The 19,824-nt window shown below is 53.8% G+C and overlaps 1 protein-coding gene across 3 annotated transcripts in view; it reads right to left on the bottom strand.

The window, feature by feature from the left end:
* The window catches only part of EPHB2 (EPH receptor B2), a 126,923-nt gene extending 118,670 nt beyond the window's left edge, over positions 1-8,253 (bottom strand). Inside the window, exon 1 of one of the 3 annotated variants that reach the window (XM_035557582.2) lies at positions 7,975-8,253. In XM_035557582.2, the coding sequence (XP_035413475.1) occupies positions 7,975-8,059 (85 nt within the window). In that variant the 5' untranslated portion in view covers positions 8,060-8,253. The remainder of the gene's footprint in view (positions 1-7,974) is intronic. The other 2 variants (XM_035557583.2, XM_035557584.2) reach the window with 2 other exon arrangements.
* Between the last annotated feature and the right edge of the window lie 11,571 nt (positions 8,254-19,824).

Here is a 19,824-nt window from a genome sequence, read left to right as displayed (position 1 = left end):
CTCGGTGCCGAAAAGTGCATCCAAACCCTGGCACCAAAGGGAAACCCCCCCCAGGGCAGCGTCAGGCTGCTCAGTGCCAGGTTAATCTGGGAAAACCCGACACAAATCCCCCAAAGCCCCGTCCAGGCTCCCCAGCAGACAGAGTGAGATCCAAAGAGCAGGACAAGCCCTGCATAAGGCTTGAAGACACGGAGGACCACAAGGGTCCACGATTACAGCCACAGCAGTGACCAAAACTGAGAGACATGAACCCCTCGGTGGCTGCAGGCAGTCTTGAGAGCCAAACTGAGAGCAGAAAGCAACAGGGCCTTGCTGTGCACAGGCATCCCACAGCAGAGCGGGGACAAGGTGGCTTGCTCAGCCATGCCCTCTCCCTGGCATTGCAGACCTCAGCTGCCACATCTGTCAGGCAAGGCAGAGCCAAAGGGCCTCCCGGTTTCCCTGCCACCTCCAGCATCAGCAGATCCTCAGGGAAGAGGATGCCTTCTGCAGGCAAGCACTCAGGGCTTCCTGATGTCCTTTTGGACTCGGGACGTGCAGTGGTGGGCTTCACGCTGATCTTCTGCCTCCGCCCTCCACTGCCGCTTGTTTTAAACCCGTTTGATTCTGTTCGTTTCAAACCTGCCCCTTGAGAACACAAGGCCAAGTGAAAAAAAAAAAATGACATAAAGAATCGTCACTGCTTCACCGCCACCTTCCTCACACCTCCTGCATCTGGCACACCTCTCTCTCCCCACAAGCTGCATCTTTCACAAAGAGTTCCCCTGGGCCCATCTACCTCTCCTGTGCAACCATCTTCATCCTCCTTTCCCAGCCTTTCCCAGTTCTGAGTTGATGCTTTCAAAGAGCCATCCACAATGACTTTAAGATCTCTTTCTTAAAATGCTAATAAGTAATTTAAAGACTGCCACTGTGCATGCATGGGTTTAGGGTAATTTTTTTCCATGTGAATCCCTTTTCATTCATCACTGACTACATTTAATCTGCTATTTTATAGCCTGGTTATCCAGTGTCATGAGATCCTTTTACAATATTTTAAAGACAACTGTTGTTTTTATCATCCTGAATAATTTTGTATAATCTGCAAACTTTCTTGGCTTAAGAGTTCCCACCCCTTTCTTGCGCATTTATAAATATGTTGCACAGCACAAGCCTCATGCCGAATCCCATCCATTGGGAAAAATGACTCCGTTTCCCCTCCTTTAAGCAGATTTGAAACCGTAAGAGTTCCTCTAAAATTACTAGCATGGAGTTGCTGAGATTACCCAGGAAGCTCTTAAAGCATGTGTGTCCCGTTTGCTCTGGCCCCAATATCTATTTTCCTGATTTACTGTATAAAATGTGACCTCCTAAGCCAACACTTCATTGCAGGGCAGTCTCAGCACTGCCCTGCAGAGGGAAGTTCCTCTGCAAGAGGCCCCTGACCATGGCCGTTCTGGGCGGGACACATTTAAATCAGACTTCATCTCCCCCAAGTGCTCCTTTCCTGATCATTTTTAACCTTGCACTCTCTGATTTCCTGAGTCTTCGGGTTTTTGTTTGTTTGTTTGTTTTATTTGTTGTGGGGTTCATTTCTTTTCACAAACTATTCTTCAAACTCCTCTCAGCCAGCCATATATGGGCTTACATTCACAGTGCCATAGTTTATGATTTTTTTCTATTTTCCTCTTTTAGACATCATTCCCGTTTTCTGAAGAACATCTTTTTACCGCCAGTGACCTCCTTCAATCTGATGTTTAATCAAGATGGCTATTTTTTGTCTTTTTAAACCCATACTTTAAACAGCCATGCACATTCTGAGTTTCCCACATGACATGCAAGTATTTTTCAATTTTAGCTGCTTCCCTCAGCTAGCTTCATCTTTACGTCGTTCCCCTTGCTTGACTTAAAAAAATGTTACTGTATAGTATTCTCAAGTGCTGGTGATTTTATGGATGTGAAGGCTTGAAGTGAAAAGAACATAATTTATTGGACCAACTGATAAAGCTTTGCAAACTTCTGCGGCTCACCAGCCTTTTCTCCTTCCCACCTGGAGACTGAACCGAGCTACAGTACAGCTGCTCCCATGGAGCCGGTCTCATGCCTTGCACGGCACCGTGAGTGCTGCTCGGGACTAAATCAAGAGATCCTCCTCTCGTGGGCTCTCTGAAGAGCTGCAATTATTCACAGTCACTAAAACTGTAATTTCTGAATAACGCCCCTTTGTGACATTTACCCAGTTTACACAGAGGCAAGTACCATCTGCAATTATAGCTGCGTTTTCTGCCCTTGCAGCCTGTTTAACCTCCCTTAACATTTGGCAATCAGTGCCACAACTCAGGTCAGATGGGTAACAGAGATCTAATGCTGCTCCCTTCATCTTTGAGCATGGAAATCCAGAGAGGGGCTCACAGCACAGCATGATGCTGGCTTACTCGTTCACCTCCACGCTGTTCAGCTCGGGTGCCAGGTGTGTCCCACGCAGCCACCTCTGTGCCTGCACCCCGGCACAAACCACCTCCCGTCCAGCACATTCCCAAGACACGCGATATCAATATGAAATACCGGTATTGACATATCTCTGCAAGCCGCTGGGGCACCTCTCCTTTCTCACACGCTTGTGGCAGGGGCTCTGCTGCCTCTTGGCTCCAGAAAGGCCGCATCCCTGCTCTGAGTGCCAGGAGGCTCGGCCCTCCCTGCTGACCCCCCAGCACAGCACTGGGATGCTGCTGGTCCCGCCTGCACATGCCGCTGGGCGCTCGCCAGCCTGTTATCACGGGAGGCCCCATCTTTACCCCCTTATCTAACTGCTGAACTTTTGCCTTCGAGGATCTTCCTCCTACCTATCCCCTTTCCTTCACGCTGGGTTTTTCACACAGGGAATGGGCAGTTGTGCTTTGCACTCGTGTCTCGGCAAACCAGAAACCAGTGGATGGGATCTCACTGGGTTTTTCTTGGTAAAAATCGACTCTCCAAGACGGGAACCACGTGCCTGCTCCCAGACAGGTGCATGCACAAGTCCCACCTCCACGGTCTCGTTCAGACACGCGTGCAGTGCAGCCGGCCACATGTCAGGGCAGGAGCAGCGGACTCAGCCTCTTATTTATCACCACTCTGGCTGCACTTGCACAAAAGCACTCGAGCTTAGCCTCACTCACCAGAGAGCCCGGGATGTATCTCAGCATCAAGTATTTACCCAGCTTCTCAGGCAGGTTTCCCAGCTATGCTGGTGCCCACCCCTCTTTTCAGTCAGTTCAGGTATGTGTACACAAACGGCAACCACCCACCGACTAGTGCAGACAGATCTTTCGCCCGTCTGCACATCAGCAAAGCAGGCCTCTGCTCCCAGCCCTGGGGGACAGCCACGGTGTGGCAGCACCGACTCCCCTCGGACGCTTCTCCAAGGCACAGCCACATCCCCGTTCCCCCCCAGGTCGCTCCCTGGGGTGTCCCCAGGAGCCAATGGGCCAGGTGCACTGTCCCCACAGCATCTCCCTACAGCACCTACTCCCTGGGTTTGTATCAGCCAGAGAATCTAGAAATACAGCAGGGATCAGGAGCAAGTGTTCCCACCTGCAAGAAGCAGAGAAGCAGATGTGCTAGGTGCTGCAACTGCAGCTACATGGATATTAAATTGGGCACCGAATTATTTGGTCTCCAAAAGGAGTTCTCGCCCTGGCCACACCAACAATGGGAAGGGCAGTTGTGCCCAAGAAATAAATCTCGTCAAAAATTAACCCAGGAAATGGAACCAGAGGGAGGCAGCATCAGGGGTTTGTGTCAGAGCAGAGGACTGACCCAAAACCAAGGTCTCTGCTCTGCACCCCAGTCCAATTTTTCAAACATTTGGTTTCAGCCCAGTCTCAGGACAGCGTTTACAGCACGGGTTTGAACAGGTCATCTGGATCAGTTCTGTGACAGCTCCCAGGTTTTCCTCATGGGCTTCCCACCTGGGGAGAGGCGCATATGTATGCCTTGCAGGTCCCACATTTGAACAGCAGGACCTGCTGCTCCAGGTTGCCCCAGCGCAGCCAAAAGCACGTGGGATCACTGGGACCATGGCACAGCTCCTGCGATCACATCACAGCCTGGGCACATCCCTACCCTGGGGCACTGGGTCATAGCAACTTCCCTGGCACAGCCCATAGTCGTGGAGGGGTGGGCAAAGCCTTTCTTGACTGAGACCGGGAAGCAGAAGAAGCGACAGCACCAGATAAATTGAAGCACAGGCTGAGTGCTGTGTTAATTGGCATCTCCCTGCACCGCCTCTGGGCCTGGGGGAGGCAGCAGAAGTGCTCAGCAGCAGGTCACGACCAAGTCACCCCTGGGCCACGCGGGTGAAAAAGAGGACCGTATTTTAACACTACCATATTCCACCGCATACATAAAACACAACATGCAGTGTATTATGCACATGTATGCAATGCAATAAATACGTAATGTATATTATGTACATTACAACACGTTATTAAATTAAACACAAACAAGCAGGTCCCATCTCCAGCTTGCTCAAAGGACAGGCACAGGAGCGTGCAGCTGTGCATAGATGCAGCTCTCCCCAGCCCCTCGGCCACGGTGCGCCCCAGGTATGCCTCCAGGAGAGGATACAGCCCTCCTGCACCAGCCTCCTGTGGCTCAACGCTGGGCTTGGAGCAGCGACAGCCCTGCAGAGGAGTGGGAGGATGCTCAGCAACCCTACGGGGTGCAGCAGCGGCAAGTCCCCTCACCCGCTCCAGACTCCGCCGCTGCCCATCCTGCAGAGCCCGCATGGGTCCAACCCGCTGTGGGCCCAGCTGCCGGGGCCTCTGTGCAGCTCCCAGGCTAGCTATGCCCTCGTAGATATTAGGACCATCTCATTTCTCCTTTCACATTTTTTGGTACACGGCTGGCTTTCCTCCAGCCCTCGGGAAACCTGCCAGCACTGCAAGGTTTATGAAAAGTTAACTCCAAAGGGGTGAAGAGTGCCTTCATTTTTTTTCTCTTGCATGTGAGTTAGCCAGGCTGTTGATTTTGAAATACATAACTCCCATCCTTAGCTCCCCCCCCCCCCCCAAATACCTTGGAAGTATCACTACTCCAGATATGCCACACCATGCAAGCAGCATATGTGAGCAGGAATACAAGAGAAGCCGTTAGTGATAGCAGTACTGTTACCAACTGGTGTGGGATCCAGACCCTTCCAGGACTCCTTTGTTCTTGACTTTCTTTAAAAACACACACACACACAAAAAACTTTCCTTTTATAAGCCTGAACTTTCTCAGCCACAGATATGTTACCTTGCAATTGCCTTAACAACTGTATGCAATTCTTAACCTCTGCTTTATGTACATTGTCATCCACCTCCCTGTTTTCCATATTGATTTATGTTTTACGTTCTTTTCACATTTCCTTTTAACAGAGCCTTCTTTAACCAAACAGCCTTTCCTCCTGAGCCTGAGACATGCATTCTGCTGGCCAGTGAGTAATCAACTTCCAATTTTCATGCACACTCCTGTTTATATTTCCTTCCCTATCGGCTTTGTTTCTAATTAAGGTTTGTTAAATGCAAGTGAATATATAGTGTACAGAGAAATATAGAACATGTAGATAAATAAACACCACACACACACATACCCTGACTAAGACTGTATTCTCAGTGCACTTTCAACCACGGATCCCAAAGCACTTTGTCATGTTCATTAACAAAACCTCGCAGCTCCCTTGGGAGAGACGCTTGTATTATTTTACGCCTTGTAATTAGGAAAACTGAGGCACAGAGGAGACAAGTGAAATTACCGGCATTACAGAAAAGCTCTGTAGCAGAGCTGAAAACAGGACTCAGGAGACAGGTTCCCTGGGCAAATAACCAGAACTCATTTTTCCCTGACTGTGCCCTACTCCCCCCATTTTGGCCCTGGACACAGCGGGGAATGTGCCAGAGCCAGTGACAGCAATGCAGGGGGCATCGCCACTGCGGAGGTGCCCAGCAGGGTCTAGCCACCATCTCCTTGGCCATCGGGCACCGTCGGGTCAGTCTGCCTGCACCAACAGGGCCCAGAGCACCAGGAAATGCAGATGGACACCGCGTCCATGCATGGCAAGGAACACTGGGATGAGCCACTGCCTGAAACAGCAGCTCCCAGAGGGAAGGAAGGAGCAGAGGTGCACCAAGGGGGCTGCATCCCATCTTTTGCCTCACTAGCTCTTCAGAAGGCTTTGCAAGGAGAAAAAGGCCAGGACACGGTAGCTGGTTGCCCACATCAGTGCTGTAAGCAACCACAACCCCAGGATACACACAACGTGGCCAAAGGCAACAGCAAGGGCACAGAGGGGAACCCCCCAAACCTTAGACAAGGCATTCAGCCCCGGATGGGGATGGCTGCTGGAGCCCAGCACAAAAGCAGCCCTCTCCCCAGAGCATCCCCACCTCTGCGGGAACACATCTCACAGCGATCATCTCCAGGGTGGGCGCAACCTCCCGCCAGCACTCACTGTCCCCTTGCCCCTAGATGCTTACTCCCCATCCCTCGGAACAAGCATTCGTGCACCCAGCTCCCACCACGGAGGTGGGAAGGCCACCCGTGCTCCTCACGTCTTCAAGCAAGCGCACAGCAGCCCCAGGGCCAGGAACAAGCCCCGCACCGCCCGGCATCACCCCGACGTGTCACCCCATCCCCGCACGGGCACCTCCCTCCCTCCCCATCCATAGTCAGCGGCACCACCTCGGCGTGGCCGATCCCTCCCGGGCCCCGCTGGCTGAGTACGAACGCCGTTGTAAGTGGCAGTGCTGCCGGCTGATGGGGCCACGCATCCCATGTGGACACATATGCTCCCACAAACATGCTCATCACCCCCCGCCCCCCCCATAATTAAAACCATACAAGGCTCATTTGAATAGCATAGCTGGCTAGCGCTCTCCGATGCAACGTAAATAGTCCTATTTATGCAAGCTCCCATATTGTAAATATCACGACGTATAGCTGGCCAACCCATGAGTCATCTCCCAAAACTCCAACTTAATAAATGGTGCCTCATCCCCGTTCCAGACAAACACCGTCCGCACGGCTCCCACCGCCCGGCGCCTCCACGCCCAAGGCCAGCAGCGAGCACCCAGCGAACCTCGGGGGTCCTCCGCAGCCCCCTCGCTGGCTTCGACGCAGCCCTCCCACGCAGGGCAGCCACGCGCTGGGCCTGGCCAGCCTTTGGCCCGACACCTCGCGCTCACCCCCGGCCTGGCGCCGTGCTTCCCGGGGTGCAGCGGAGGCGCAGCCGAGATGCGCTCGGGCACAGGACCCCCCAGACCCCCCCCCCACCCCCCCCGGGGAGATGGGGGCTCCTGCCCGGCGCCTTCCCCGCGCACCCACCCCGCGCTAGGTCCGCACCTGCCGCCTGCCTCTGCTTTGTCTCAGCACCGGGGAGGGGGGGGGGGAAGTCGGTGGGGAGCCCGGCTCCTCCTGGGGAGGCCGGGAAAGCCGTGCCGCCTGCGGGGAGCCTGCGGGGAGCCGGCCCCCGGCTCCAGGATGCCGGCGAGGCCTGGCTGTGCGCGCCCCGGAGCCGCTCCCAAGCACCGGCAGCGGGCACGGTGCGGCGGAGCGGGCAGCCGGGCATCCCTGGGAGGGAGGCTCCGCGGTGCCCAGCGAGCACCCGGGGAGGTGCCGGCGAGGGATGCCCACCTTGGCAAAAAGGGATGGCGGAGAAAAGGGCAGGAGAAAGCCACGCAGCCATCGGGAGGGTCCGGGAGCTCTCCCCCTGCCCCCCCCCCCCCCACCGAAGCTCCGCACCGGGCTCCGGCTGCGGCACCTCCACCTGGGGCAGCACTTCCCCGAAACTTCGCCTCCCCTCCGGCGGCACGGAAGGGGTGCGGCGGGAGGAGGGGGGGGGGGGGGAGGGAAGTGCCACCTCCCGAAAAAAATAAATAAATAAATAGGAAAAAAAAAATGAATAAAAGAGACAAAATAAAGGCGGCGAGGGGCGCTCGCGATAACCCAGAGGGCCCCCCCCCCCACCCCCCTTACCTTCCACGGCGGCGAGCAGGGGCAGCAAGGCGAGGGGCAGGCAGCAGAGCCACAGCGGCCCCATGGTGCGCGCCGGGCCGGGCATCAGAGGCGGCGCGGCCGGCGCTCCATGGAAGCGGCGGCTGCGAGCAGCGGCGGCGGCGGCGGCGGAGCTCAGAGCAGAGCCGAGCCCCTCGCTGGGGCCGCCGCCGGCGCGGGCACGGCCGCGGGCACGGAGCTCACCGCCGGCCCCGCCGCCGCGGCCGGGCCGAGCCACCGCCGCCGCTCGCGGGGGAGAGGCCCCGCGCCGCCCGCCCCGCCCCGCCCCGCCCCGGGGCGCCGCGCTGCCGGCGGGGGCGGCGGGCGGCGGGGAGGTGGGGGGGGCGGCGGCGGAGCTGGGGGCGGCGGGGAGCGGCGGAGCGGCGGGGGCGGGCGGCGGGGGGCGAGGCGGGCGGCGGCTCCCCCTGCCCGCCGATGGTTCGGCCCGGAGCTGTCGATCATGCAGAGAAAGCCGTGATTTCAGCCCAAATCTTCCTCGCGGGTTTGACCGAGCGCTGAGGAAGCAGGGGAGGCGGGGGGGGGGGGGGGGGTGTGGAAGGGAGGGAGCTCCCCGGGGGTCCCCGGGGGGATGCGCTCTCCTCCGCTCTGCCCGCAGCACGGGGCTCCGCAGAGCTGCTGCCGGGATCGGCATCCCCGCGGCCCCCGCCCCGAGCCCCCCGCGGGGCCGGGGCCGGGCCCCTGCACCCCCGGGCAGCGAAAGGAGCACGTCTGGAGGGACGGGAAACGGAGCCGGCCAAAAAAACGGGGGCTTGTTACCGGCAGGCTCAGGGTGGCTTTGACCCAGAGACCCTCTGGGGTCAGCGACCCCGGTGGGACGTGAGCAGGGATTCCCCCGTTTCGAGTTTGGGGGAGTTGAGAGCTGGTCACGAGCCCTCGTAGCGGGTTGGGGCAAGTGAGACTTTCCTTAAAGGTGCGAGCTGAGGCCCAGCTCCACGTCTCCGTCACGACACGCGACATCCCCAACTTCCCCATGCGCCTGGAAGCCGAATCTGCCCACGGGGGACCTCGTGAGCCAAAGCCACCCGATTCACCAAAATGTCTAAGCTTGAACCTCGTGGATTCCCTGCCTTGATCGGTTCCAGGTAACTCATTTCCTGCCAACTGCAGCTGTGTTTGGAAAAGGTCAAGGCTCTCTGATGGTGTCGGCCAAAGGCATGTGCCTGAGCCAAAATGACCTTCCCTAACTCAGTGTGACCAACTCTGATCCCCTTTGGGATCTCCTGCAGCTGGAGGTTGATCAGATGGGTCGGCACCAAGGTCAATGCAGCAGCCTTCTGACATTTCTGTGGGTCAGCTCCATCATGTTGTTTTCAGGGACTTGTCCGGGTTTGCTCACGTGTTTTTTGCTCCCAGGCTCTGTAGTGCACCCCTCGCCCCCCATGGCTCTGGAGCACCCAACATTTCCCATCAGGTAGGAAATGGTCTGTTTATTTCCAAACTCTTCAGACCATAACCTCAACCTCTCCTGGTCCCAGGGCTGGTGTGCAGTGCGATGCCCCAGACAGGTGTGTCCCTGAGAATCCAACACAGATCTCCAGAGCTGATCCCACAAACGTGGAGTCCAAGACCCTCAGGATTTTCTTACAGCTCTCCAGGCCTGCGCCGTCAGGGGCAGAGGGGATTTTGTCCCAGAGGAGCCTTCTCTCTTCTGGAGGCCTTCTGTCTTCTTCAGCTCCTTCTTTGAGCATCCCCTTAGACTGTTGCTCCTGGAGACTGGATTTTGGACCAAACAGATTTATTGTCTGACCGCTGCAGAGACTTTGAAGCTCACATGTACTCTTTGGAGTCTCTTTTGTCCTCTGAAAATGCTCTTCAGAGTCATTCATGAACTGTTGAGCTCTGGTCCCATCTCATTTCTTCTCTCTGCTCCCAGGAAGGGCCTTCAATGACTGTCATATCCCTGTGGCATTCATGGAATGGCCTCTCAAGGTCTCTCGGGAGTTTGTTGTCTGCACAAGGGGTGCCACCAGCCTCCACCCTCCTTCCTGCAACCCACGAGCAAGCCAGCAGCTCCGAGTGGACTAGCAAATGCCATGAAATGCCACCCCATGGCGACGGATGCCAGACCTCCTCCAATGTCCCTTCCTCTCATTCCACCCCAAGTCCATTTTAGCGGCCTCCATAAACGCTGGTCATGGAGCAGAGAGCACTGGCATGCCCGCTGCTGTCCTCAGCAGCCGTGCCGTGAGCTGTGCCCTCCTTGCTGCCCACGTGGAGCTGACCGCCACCTGCCAGCTGTTCCCACCTTGGGACCGAGGTTTATTGGTTATACCGGTGGTGGCTGCACCCGTCTAATGCCCGTGCAGCGCTGCCCAGGGACGCTTAAACCCTGCTGCAAGGAGCACTAGGTGAAGCCTGGTCTGGGAAAGCAGCAGCACTGGGGTAACAGAAATGGGACAGCTTCGACTGCACGTTGGTTCCCAGGCAGAGCCATAAGAGATGGCATCTAGAGGACATTAAAACGGGTTTGATGGTGACTCATTACAGCTCCTGGTGCAGGAAGAACAGGTTGTATTTGCACATGAAGCCCTTGGCTCATCACACCTGGAGGAAGTGGCTTCGTGTCTCTCCCTGTGAGGTTAAAGAGGTGCAGCAGCAGGCGACCGACAGGAGCTGAGGGAAGTGATGGGGCAGGTGAAGCCCTCTCCGTCCTGCTGGGTAGGGCGATCGCAGGTCCTGCGGGCTCTTCAGGGCACTGTGCAGGGCCTCATGGCTGCAGTGACTGATGTGCCTCGCTATGGGAGGGTGGGATCCACCTCTGCTCTGCCAGCTTGCTGGGAGCAAACCTGCTCCTTGCTCCTGCGAGTGAAGCAGTGTCTGTGCAATGGGTGGTGCGGAGCTGTCGTGCATGGGCTCTAGGCTCAGTGGGGCCGTGCCAGGGCCAGAGGCGACACCTTCCAAGGAGTCCTGGCCACCACGAGGACCCAGGAGAAGCTTCCTCTCAAATTCCAGGGAAACCTTTTCCCCCAGAACTACTTAATCACGCTCAGTCCACCAAAAGAGGGAGAGAAATGTTCGTTAGGATGGAGAATGAGTCCCCTGGTGGCACTTGGAGCACTAAATCCGCCTGTAAGGACCCACCGAGCGCAGGCAGGCAGCTGGTCGGGGCCCGTGGCAAGGCGCCCTGTGGGAAATCAGCACCCTTGCTCATGTCCCTGCATGTGAAAGGAAAGCTTTCCAGCTCCCGGCTGAGTCCCTCAGGCTCTGTGGAGCCTTGAGCTTCCAGGGGCAGGTTGGGAGGAGGAAAACACTAGCATATTTTTACAGAAATTGGAGTCTCCCCCGCAGCAGCAAATCCCATAAAAGCAAAACCCAAGTGAAAAGCAGCTTCAGCTGTTCTGGCTCTGGCTGTGACGGGCTTGGCCCCAGGCCAGTAAGTTAATTCTGCCTATTAACTAATAGTGTAGTATTGTCGGCAAAGACTCATTGCTAAACTTATGTTTTTAAGATATCACTTATCATTTAAACACTTAACTCTTGATCCCCGAACATGTACAGGCACCATGTAGCCCTGCAGCCATGCTGCAGATAACCCAAGTCACTGCTGGTTGGGGAGGCTGGGCAGTGTTTAACCCTTTTTCCCCTAATACTATGTCTGAATGATAAATTGTCTTGGGCAGCACTATCCAAAGGAGAGCAGGCCCTCCTGCTCAGGGGCCACTTATTATCACCTACTTAATGTTCCCCAGCTCAGCAGGGATGCAGGAACTGTTCCCAATAGCATTTTTTCCTAGCCTCAGTCAAGGGTGTGTGACCAGCAAGAAACCCCACAGATGGATGTGGCTGTAGCCTGCCACAAGATCCTGAGCAGAGCCCCCCTCTGTCCTTCCCTGCCTTTTCTCCTCACCCCAGTGCCCTGCAGGCTGCTGGAGAACCACGCCGGGTCCCTGGGGAGGAGGTCGGGGAGCAGCAGGGATGCTCCAGCCTTCCAGGGCTACCCAGCACCTCTGGGAGGAAGATCCCCGCTTCCTGATCCATATGGGAAAGGGACATTATTCAGGGTGCTCAGACCCCCTTCCCTCTCCATCCTTCTCCCAGAGCAGGCCACATTTTCCCCCAGATTTAGTGGGCTACAGCCACCAAGCCAAAGGAGGCGGCCGGGCTGCAAAGCGCCGCCACCCCCGCCCCGCTGGGGCTGCAGGGAGGGAGGTTTCCCTGTGCAGAGCTGAATCAAGATAAGGCTTCTTGCATCCCCTTACGCTTTGTGCAGATAGATACCTGGCCCTGGGTGGCTCGTGCTGAAATGTGACACTCGGAGCCTGCCTTGCTCGACCCGTTCAGCTTGTTACAGGGTCCTGCCGGGGGGAGCTAACAGAGGGAGCAGCAGCTCCCTCTCCCCTTTAGCTCTTTCCTCCAGCATTTCTGAGCTCCTCCGCTGTTAAATGAAAGATTCGCGCGTGCTGTGCACTTTGATGCTACCTGGAGCCAGAAGTGGGGCTGAGACAGAGAAGCAGAAAGGAGGAAGGCAAGTGGATGGCACGGGTCATGCAAACATCGCCCTGTGCCAGGACCCCCAGGAATGCTGCAGAGCCCTAGAAAAGCTTCAGGCAAGGATTTTATCTCTTCAGGGAGACAAGTGTGGCTGCAGAGAGGAGCGAGGAGTGAAAGGTAGCTTTATTTTTGTTGCCGTTGCAATATCTGAAGTCTTAGATTTTTAGAGCCTTCAGCTAAATTAGGAAGCAAAAGTCAACTGGTAGATTGCACTAAAGATTTGAAGAGCATTGCACTCCTAAAATGAATGTAACTTTTGAATGGTATCCATGGGAACAAATTAAAGAGAAGAGGCACTTTTGAAGCATTTAAAACAGATTTAGAAATCTAGAATTGGGCAGAAGATTTGGATGTTTTGTTCAACAGCTAATTTGACACCGAATTATGACAGTCAGAGACAAACACAGGCAGGTAAAGCTCAGGTTAGATATTGCAGAAATGATCTGATTGTGGTTGCGTGTTAACTGGTTGCAGAGTTAAAAGAAACTTTTGGAAAAATAAAGCTCCTTTAGGGCTGCAAATATGTCAAGCCTTCTTGGAAAAGTGGGCATCATAGATGAGTAGGATTTTACAGAGATAGAAAGAAAAAAAATAGATAAAAAGAAGGCCAATTTAAATAAAAGCATAGAATTAACAAGGAACCCCTAATTTCCCAGAATGTAGAGAAATTCAGTGATCAAGATTATAAGTTATTACTTTAAGTTTTAAAAATATATAAATAAAAAAGGGATTGAGGTATACAGCAAAGAATGGGTGGAGCAATCACCAGAATATAATGTTATGTATGTAAATCTAATCCAGAAGATTTTACAACCATGAGTCATGATTGGCAGAAGGTAGTTTTTGTATTCTGGAAAATATTTTCTTTTCAGCCCTTGATTATTTTACAGTTAGCCAGAAATAGCTATGTTAGTGAACAAAACTGCCCAGTAGTTAATCTCTGATAAAAAAAGCTGGCAGGCATTGCATATTGATGGAGGAAATGACCTAAAAGGATGCACCATTTAATTGCTGTAATTTTTAGAGATTTGTAAAAGTAAAGGAGCTAACCCATGCTATTCTGTGGCAGGGCAACCACAATCCAGAATTCTTCTGGAAAATAGTTTTAGAGTTGTTTGAAGGAAACTAGAAAAGCTGGAAAGTCAAACTCGGGTCTCTGTTTAATACTATAAAATTACAGGGTGGCATCCTTGAAATTGAAAATGCTGAAATGGCATTTAATAGGAAACTGGGGAGAAAACTACCTGTTTTTTGTCATTGTTGGTGTTAAAAGTAGGAGTTTTGCAAATGCTTATGAACACTATGAAAAAAATGCAGTATTATGTGTTATGCTCAAGGCTCTCATGAGCAAAATTCTCCGGTGCCCTGAGACATCATAGGTTGACGAAAAAGCACATATAGGATCAAAGACACTGGCATGTTGTGAAATGGCTCTTTTCTCCTAAGAGGTGATTACTATAAAAGCACAGACCTGAAGGAGGCAGCCACATCTTTCACAGCAGGAAGATGGAAAAGAAACGGGTTGCCTGGATCTTTCCAAAGAGGAGCAAGCTAACGGTGAGGCAGCAGCATGGAACAAGCGGTGTGGTGTGCAGACAAAAGCCCTCCAAGGTCTGCAGACAAAAGGTCAGGCGCGAGGAGGAGCAGCGCTGCATGTTGTATAACAGGCATTTCACATTTTCTCTTTGGCTGCAGGAATATATCCACTCCATAAGGTTTTGGCTGAAATGTGACGGAGCTGGAGCAAGTCCTGCAAGAGAGAGAGCTGCTGGGTGCCCTTGTTCCCTGGCAAATTTATGTGCATGCTTTTCATTCTAACACTTAACTTGCTTACTCTTTTTTCTTTTTTTTCTTGTAAGACTCATCAGAGGAATAAGCTCTAGTGATGAGTTAATCCACTCCTACTCAGGGACAGCTCTGGCCCTGGGAGATGAAGGTGAGGAGAAGCACACAGCACAGGAGTGCAGCACAATGTTCGTGTTGGGCCAGCACCGTGGAGGTGGCAGGGAGGCAGAGCACGTCCTCAGGGAAAGAGAGGCAGGGGCTGACATTGAAAATGCAGGGATGAGGGGGTCCGTTCGGGGCAGAGGGAGAGGAGGCATCCCTGCAGATTCAAGAAGTGTTGGCCACGGCACAGGAGCAGATACCTGCTCTGCGTTTGTCCGCCAACAGGAGATGGATCTGGCAAGGAGCAAGAGGAAACACTGCCCAATTAGCAAAGACGGATGGAGCACGGCTGCCCCTGGAACAGCCCATCCATCTGCTCTTTGGGTTGCTGCCCTGGCGACATGAGGGATCCACCAGCAAAACAGCACTCGGGGGACTCCCCTCCCCTTGACACGCTGCCACGGCTCCACTGGGACGGAGCAGAGCTGGTAGAGAGGCTGCTGCACAGGTCCCTGCCACACACCCGGTGGCCTGCGATGCTCAGGAGGGTCATGGCACGCTCCCCATCCTCTCACTGAGCCCTTCAACGTTGCTGATGGAGGAGGCACATCGCTTTTTTTCCGCGCTGGGCCCGGAACTTACAGCTGCTGAGACCCCCTTGGCCAGTTGGCGTCAGCATCCTGGCTGGTCTCTGAGAAACTTCTGCTCCTTGAATGTGCCCTCAGGGGACTGCTGTGAGCACACAGGGATGCCGGCCCCTGCTTCACCCAAGAAAAGTGTGAGGAACAGGTGTCTTGAGGGATGCTGTGGTGGCTAGCATGATGCCAGCCTTTGTGAGAAGTCCCGGGAAGGCACGAGGAACTAGAGAACTGCAGCCTGAAGCTTGTACAAGACAGAGGTTGTAATAATGGACAGAGGTAAAGACACTTGGTTAAGTGATAACTGCTAGGGAAGATACGATAGGGCTTCTGCAAAGGGGAGTCCTGCTTCACAACCCCTTGGAGTGGTTCACAGAGGCCAAGCACATGCAGGTCGGTGTGCATGTCAGCTGCTGGAGTTTCCAAAGTCTTTCCATTAAGTCTCTTGCCAAAAGTATTTTTAAGGAAAATAAGCAACCAGGCAGTACGATGAAAGCTCCTTGTCTTTTTAACTGGTTCAGAGAGAGCAGCAGGGATTTGGAGCAAGCAGTGGGGGATGCAAGTGGAGAAGTCCTGCAGGGTCTGGACTGGGACCCATACCTTTCAACAGTCCCAAAGTGACAGGAACAGGGACAAACAGGGAGGTGACAAAGGATGAACAATGCACATAGGGAAAACAATGACAACCTCACACGCACAGCAACAAGCTGGCTGCTCTCTGTCTTTTCTTGTAAGCAAGCCAAGGTTGTCAGATGAAACCTGTATGAGGTTCAGGGTCAGATTAGAAAGGACTGGTGTTCAGAGGGAGGTAACTCTTCACCTGGGTGGAAGATGAACTGTGGAACTCCTTTGCAGAGGATGCTGTGGACACAAGAAACTCATGGGGATTCAAGTGGAGACGGGGCAAGTTCTTGAAACAAGGATCCGGGTATACATAACACACTGGGAAATCCATGGAAATGAAGAGTTGGGAAGTCTTCAATACAGATCTCTCAGGGTTCATGTAGCCCCAGGTTGTCTCCTTTCTGTGATTAAAACCCTTCCTGGGCCCATGGGAGATGCTGTGGATGCAGCAGGTTTGCACCACGGACTACCCCGACCTCCAGGCTGAGCAGCTGCAGATGCTCCCTAGCACCAGTGTGGCACCAGCGGGTGGATGGGGACTTCCAGCACGCCCCCACTGCCTGGCTGCTAGCCCCGTTTGCTCCGAGCTCAGCTCATGAGACAAAAGCTGCTGTATCCCATTACTCTTCTCCAGGCTGCTATCAGATAGGTCTTTAATTTGATTTTAATTAAAACGACTCTTTGCTTTTTCGCTTTCTTGAGATACTTTGCATTTTGTCTGGAGAGCTGTGGGTACCAAGAGCCAGAGCTGCTGCACAGGCGCTGGGCTGTGGGCTTCAAGAGGTCAGCGAGTGCAGGGTGCTGGAGCAAAGGAGCAGAAGCAGGGGTGGGTGGCTGCTCCATCCCCTGGAGGCAGAGCAACCGCAGAGTCCTCCAAACTTGGGGCAGGACGGCAGGGGTGTGTTGGGCTGGCTCTGTGCTAAATACATTACTCAGCAGGCATGTTAGAGAGGAAATAAATCAGCTCCTGATTTACCTGGGAGGACAGATACTTCTTTTCAGCTGTTTTTTAATTTGGAGTCTATTTCCAGGACTGTCTGTTCAGATATCACCGAGGTAAGTGATCTGTGTTGCTCTTTGGTCAAACGGGATTCTCCTTTTCAGACAAGCAAAACTGTGTTCTGTAAGAGGATGTTCCAGCTACGGAGGTGTTAAGTGTATAGAGCATCACAAGTACTTCATGGGGTGGCCTCGAGGGCAGATCCAGCTGCTAGTAAAAACAACGACTAGTATCACTATTGTCCCCAACTTCCAGGAATGACTTCAGAGAACGAAACTGTCCTAGGGCCAGGATCAAGGAGAAACTTGGGAAATACAACCACAAAAATAAGTCTGCATGTGCTGCTACAGCTGCATTACGTTGCTGCGTCTGTTCCCTTTCCTCGGGCCAAAGGGGGAGTCTGATGACAAGGGGCACGTTTGGAGCAGACACAAACAGCGACTTTTAGCCTGCAGAGTACAAGTGATCTACTGGGAACAGACTCCAGAGCCCTGAAATACCGAAGTTTGCTGAAGAAATGGCCCCGAGAAAAGATTTGGTGGATTATGCCAAGCAGTGGTAGCGGAGGCATCTGCTCCCCAGGGAGAAGAGGTGTTAGGGCCTGGGCTATGTACCTCCCTTTCCCCTCAGCCGTGACCCTTCGGCAGTGTCAGAAGTGCTGTAGATGAACAACTTTAGGACTAGCCTTGAAGGCAGATTTATCATCTGCCCGCTTTGTTTGCCTTTGGAGCAACAAGCCCTGCTGCACCTGCATTTACCGACACTGTGCTCTGTCCCTCTGCTGCGGAGGGCCCAGCCAGCTCCTCCATCTGTCCTCTGCATTGCAGCAGCACTGCCTGCTTGCCACGGTGCAGAGCAGGCAGCCCAGCAGCAGCTGGGCCTCGATGCCACCAGCCACAAGAACAGAGGGGATGCACAGGCAAAGGGAACGCAAAGGTGACATGCTGGCTTTACAGTGACCTGGTCTTCAGGACACTTTCGCATCACCGAATCAAAAAAATCACAAGGGTGTTCTCTGAAATGGACCTCCCCAGTCTTACATCAAGGAGAAAACAGTGGCATGGTCTCAACTGGCGCATCAGCTGGACATCGAGGTTATGGAGAAAGTCCACAAAGAGGTTACAGAAGACCAGGCAGGGCAGAGCAGTGTGAGCATTCTGCAGATGCAAAGCCCGTAGATGGGGATGTCCTCGCATGGGACCCAAGCATAACGGATAGAGGATTTGAGGCGTGGAGGAGGAACACAGCAGGTGCCCACAAAACAACAATCTTTGGCAGATACGCTGCTGGCTGGACGTTGCTGAGTGCTGCTGGGAGCTCCGTAGTTCTCAGAGCAGGTGGTAGGGTGCCATCAGCTCCAAGACTTGCAGTGTCTGGGGACACTGCTGTCCCTCTGCTGGGGGTGCAGACACTTCTCCCAGGCAGGGCAGTGGGGATGCGAGAGCTGGGAGGAAGGCTCCAGCAGCAGGGCCCTCCCTGCTATCACAACATGGGAGAGCACTCAGTGCCAGCATCCACTGAGAGGTCACCTGTGGAAATAAAACAAAACTGGCAGCCAGCCAGTGTCTTTTTGCGGCACTGGCATTTATCTTCGACTGAAAAATACCTGCCTCGTCCTGGGATCCTGCATCCTTAGATGCCCAGAACGGGGCCGTCCTTTGGGAGGTGAGCTGCGTTATCTGACAAAGGGGGATTATGCTGTGAAAACTGCTCATTGGGGATTGTATATTAACAGGATATGCTCGGCTAGTTGACAGGAAGCAATAAAGTAATTTGAAGGAGACTGGGAAAGAGTGTGTGAGTTCCTGCGTCTGTGTTAAATCACGGCACTAGATAAGCAAACAGTGCAGCCCCAGAGCCCCACATAGGAGCACTGCCAAGAGTGAGCTGCTACAAGCCTGGCCTGAATGCGGCGTGGATACCAGCAGATCGGAGGCAGATTGCAGCCTCCCAGCCCCGCAGGCTCCCAGGGCTCCTGCCTGGCAGCAGGCAGGTTGGCAGGTCCCACTGCTCGTCGGTCCCGCTCTGCCTACATCCCCACGTGGAAAGCGAGCATCGCTCGGCAGCCAAGAGCCCCGGCGCCTGCTTCCAGGAGCCCATCCCTGGCCTTTGGGGGGCTCGGGAAGGCGCTGCCCCTCCCAGCAGAGCCAGGCCTGGAGGAGGAAAGGGAGGAGAGCCAGGATGAGAAATCCACGCAACTGCCAGAAACGAGGCTGTGAGAGCTGCCGAGTGAAGGGGGAGACAGACACTGTCTGCAACGAAGGCAGCAAGGGGGATTGTCGGAAAACATCAGGCAATTTGCGTTCAGCAACCGGCTCAGATTTACGCGCCCCATTCCGATCCTGCCTGGGGGAAGTGGTGCCTGCCATGCGTGTGTCAGCGAGCACTGCACCTGGCGTGCTGGCCATTGCTCAGCCTCCCACGTCCTGCTGGAATCAAATATAGGACATAACCATCAACATTTTTCACTCTCGTGGAGGCTTTGCTGGCCTCTGGGAGGGGAATGGAGGCTTTGCAGGCCTTCTGATGCAATCTCTGGTCCTTTTCATCAGGGATGAGCTCTCACACCCTGGTGTGATTGCCCAGGGAACTTGCTGCCTCTGGACCTGCAGAAGTGTGTCTGCATTTGGTGGACACTCACAGTGTTCTCCTCAGAATAACAGAAGTTTAAAAAAAAAAAAAAAGTGTAGACCCTTCTTTCCACCATAGGCAAAAAGAAAAAACAACTCTGACGCTCTGACCTGTGATGAGTGTTGAACATCTTTGCCTGTGTGGTAAGGAGTTGTACCTAGGCTGACAGGCTGGAAACTGCCTCTGGCAATGGATTGTTCCAAAAACTGAAACACCTAACACTATCCTCTCCAGAGTGCAGCATGCATCAGGCACGTGTATATCTGACCAACATGTTCCCCATGGAATTAGCACCAGCAAAGTACTCACAGTCCTACAGCTCTGCAATAAGGAAGCTTCCCTGGACACCTATATGGAAAACGGACCCTACACTGAAAATAAATTCCCGATGGTATTTTTCATAAGCATGTTTACATTTCATAGGCATCACAAGTCCTCCCTGCTGAAGAAGCTGTGGTGAAGGGGACAAGTATGGTAGACAATTGGAGATAGACACGGACAGCCAGACACATTGAAATAGGGCCATGTCCATGCATTCCT

The sequence above is a fragment of the Cygnus atratus genome, chromosome 21 (genome assembly GCF_013377495.2).
Source record: "Cygnus atratus isolate AKBS03 ecotype Queensland, Australia chromosome 21, CAtr_DNAZoo_HiC_assembly, whole genome shotgun sequence".
In the NCBI taxonomy this organism is placed as follows: domain Eukaryota; kingdom Metazoa; phylum Chordata; class Aves; order Anseriformes; family Anatidae; genus Cygnus; species Cygnus atratus.
Note: the sequence above shows the minus strand (reverse complement) of the source record. Positions and strands in the feature narration are given on the sequence as shown.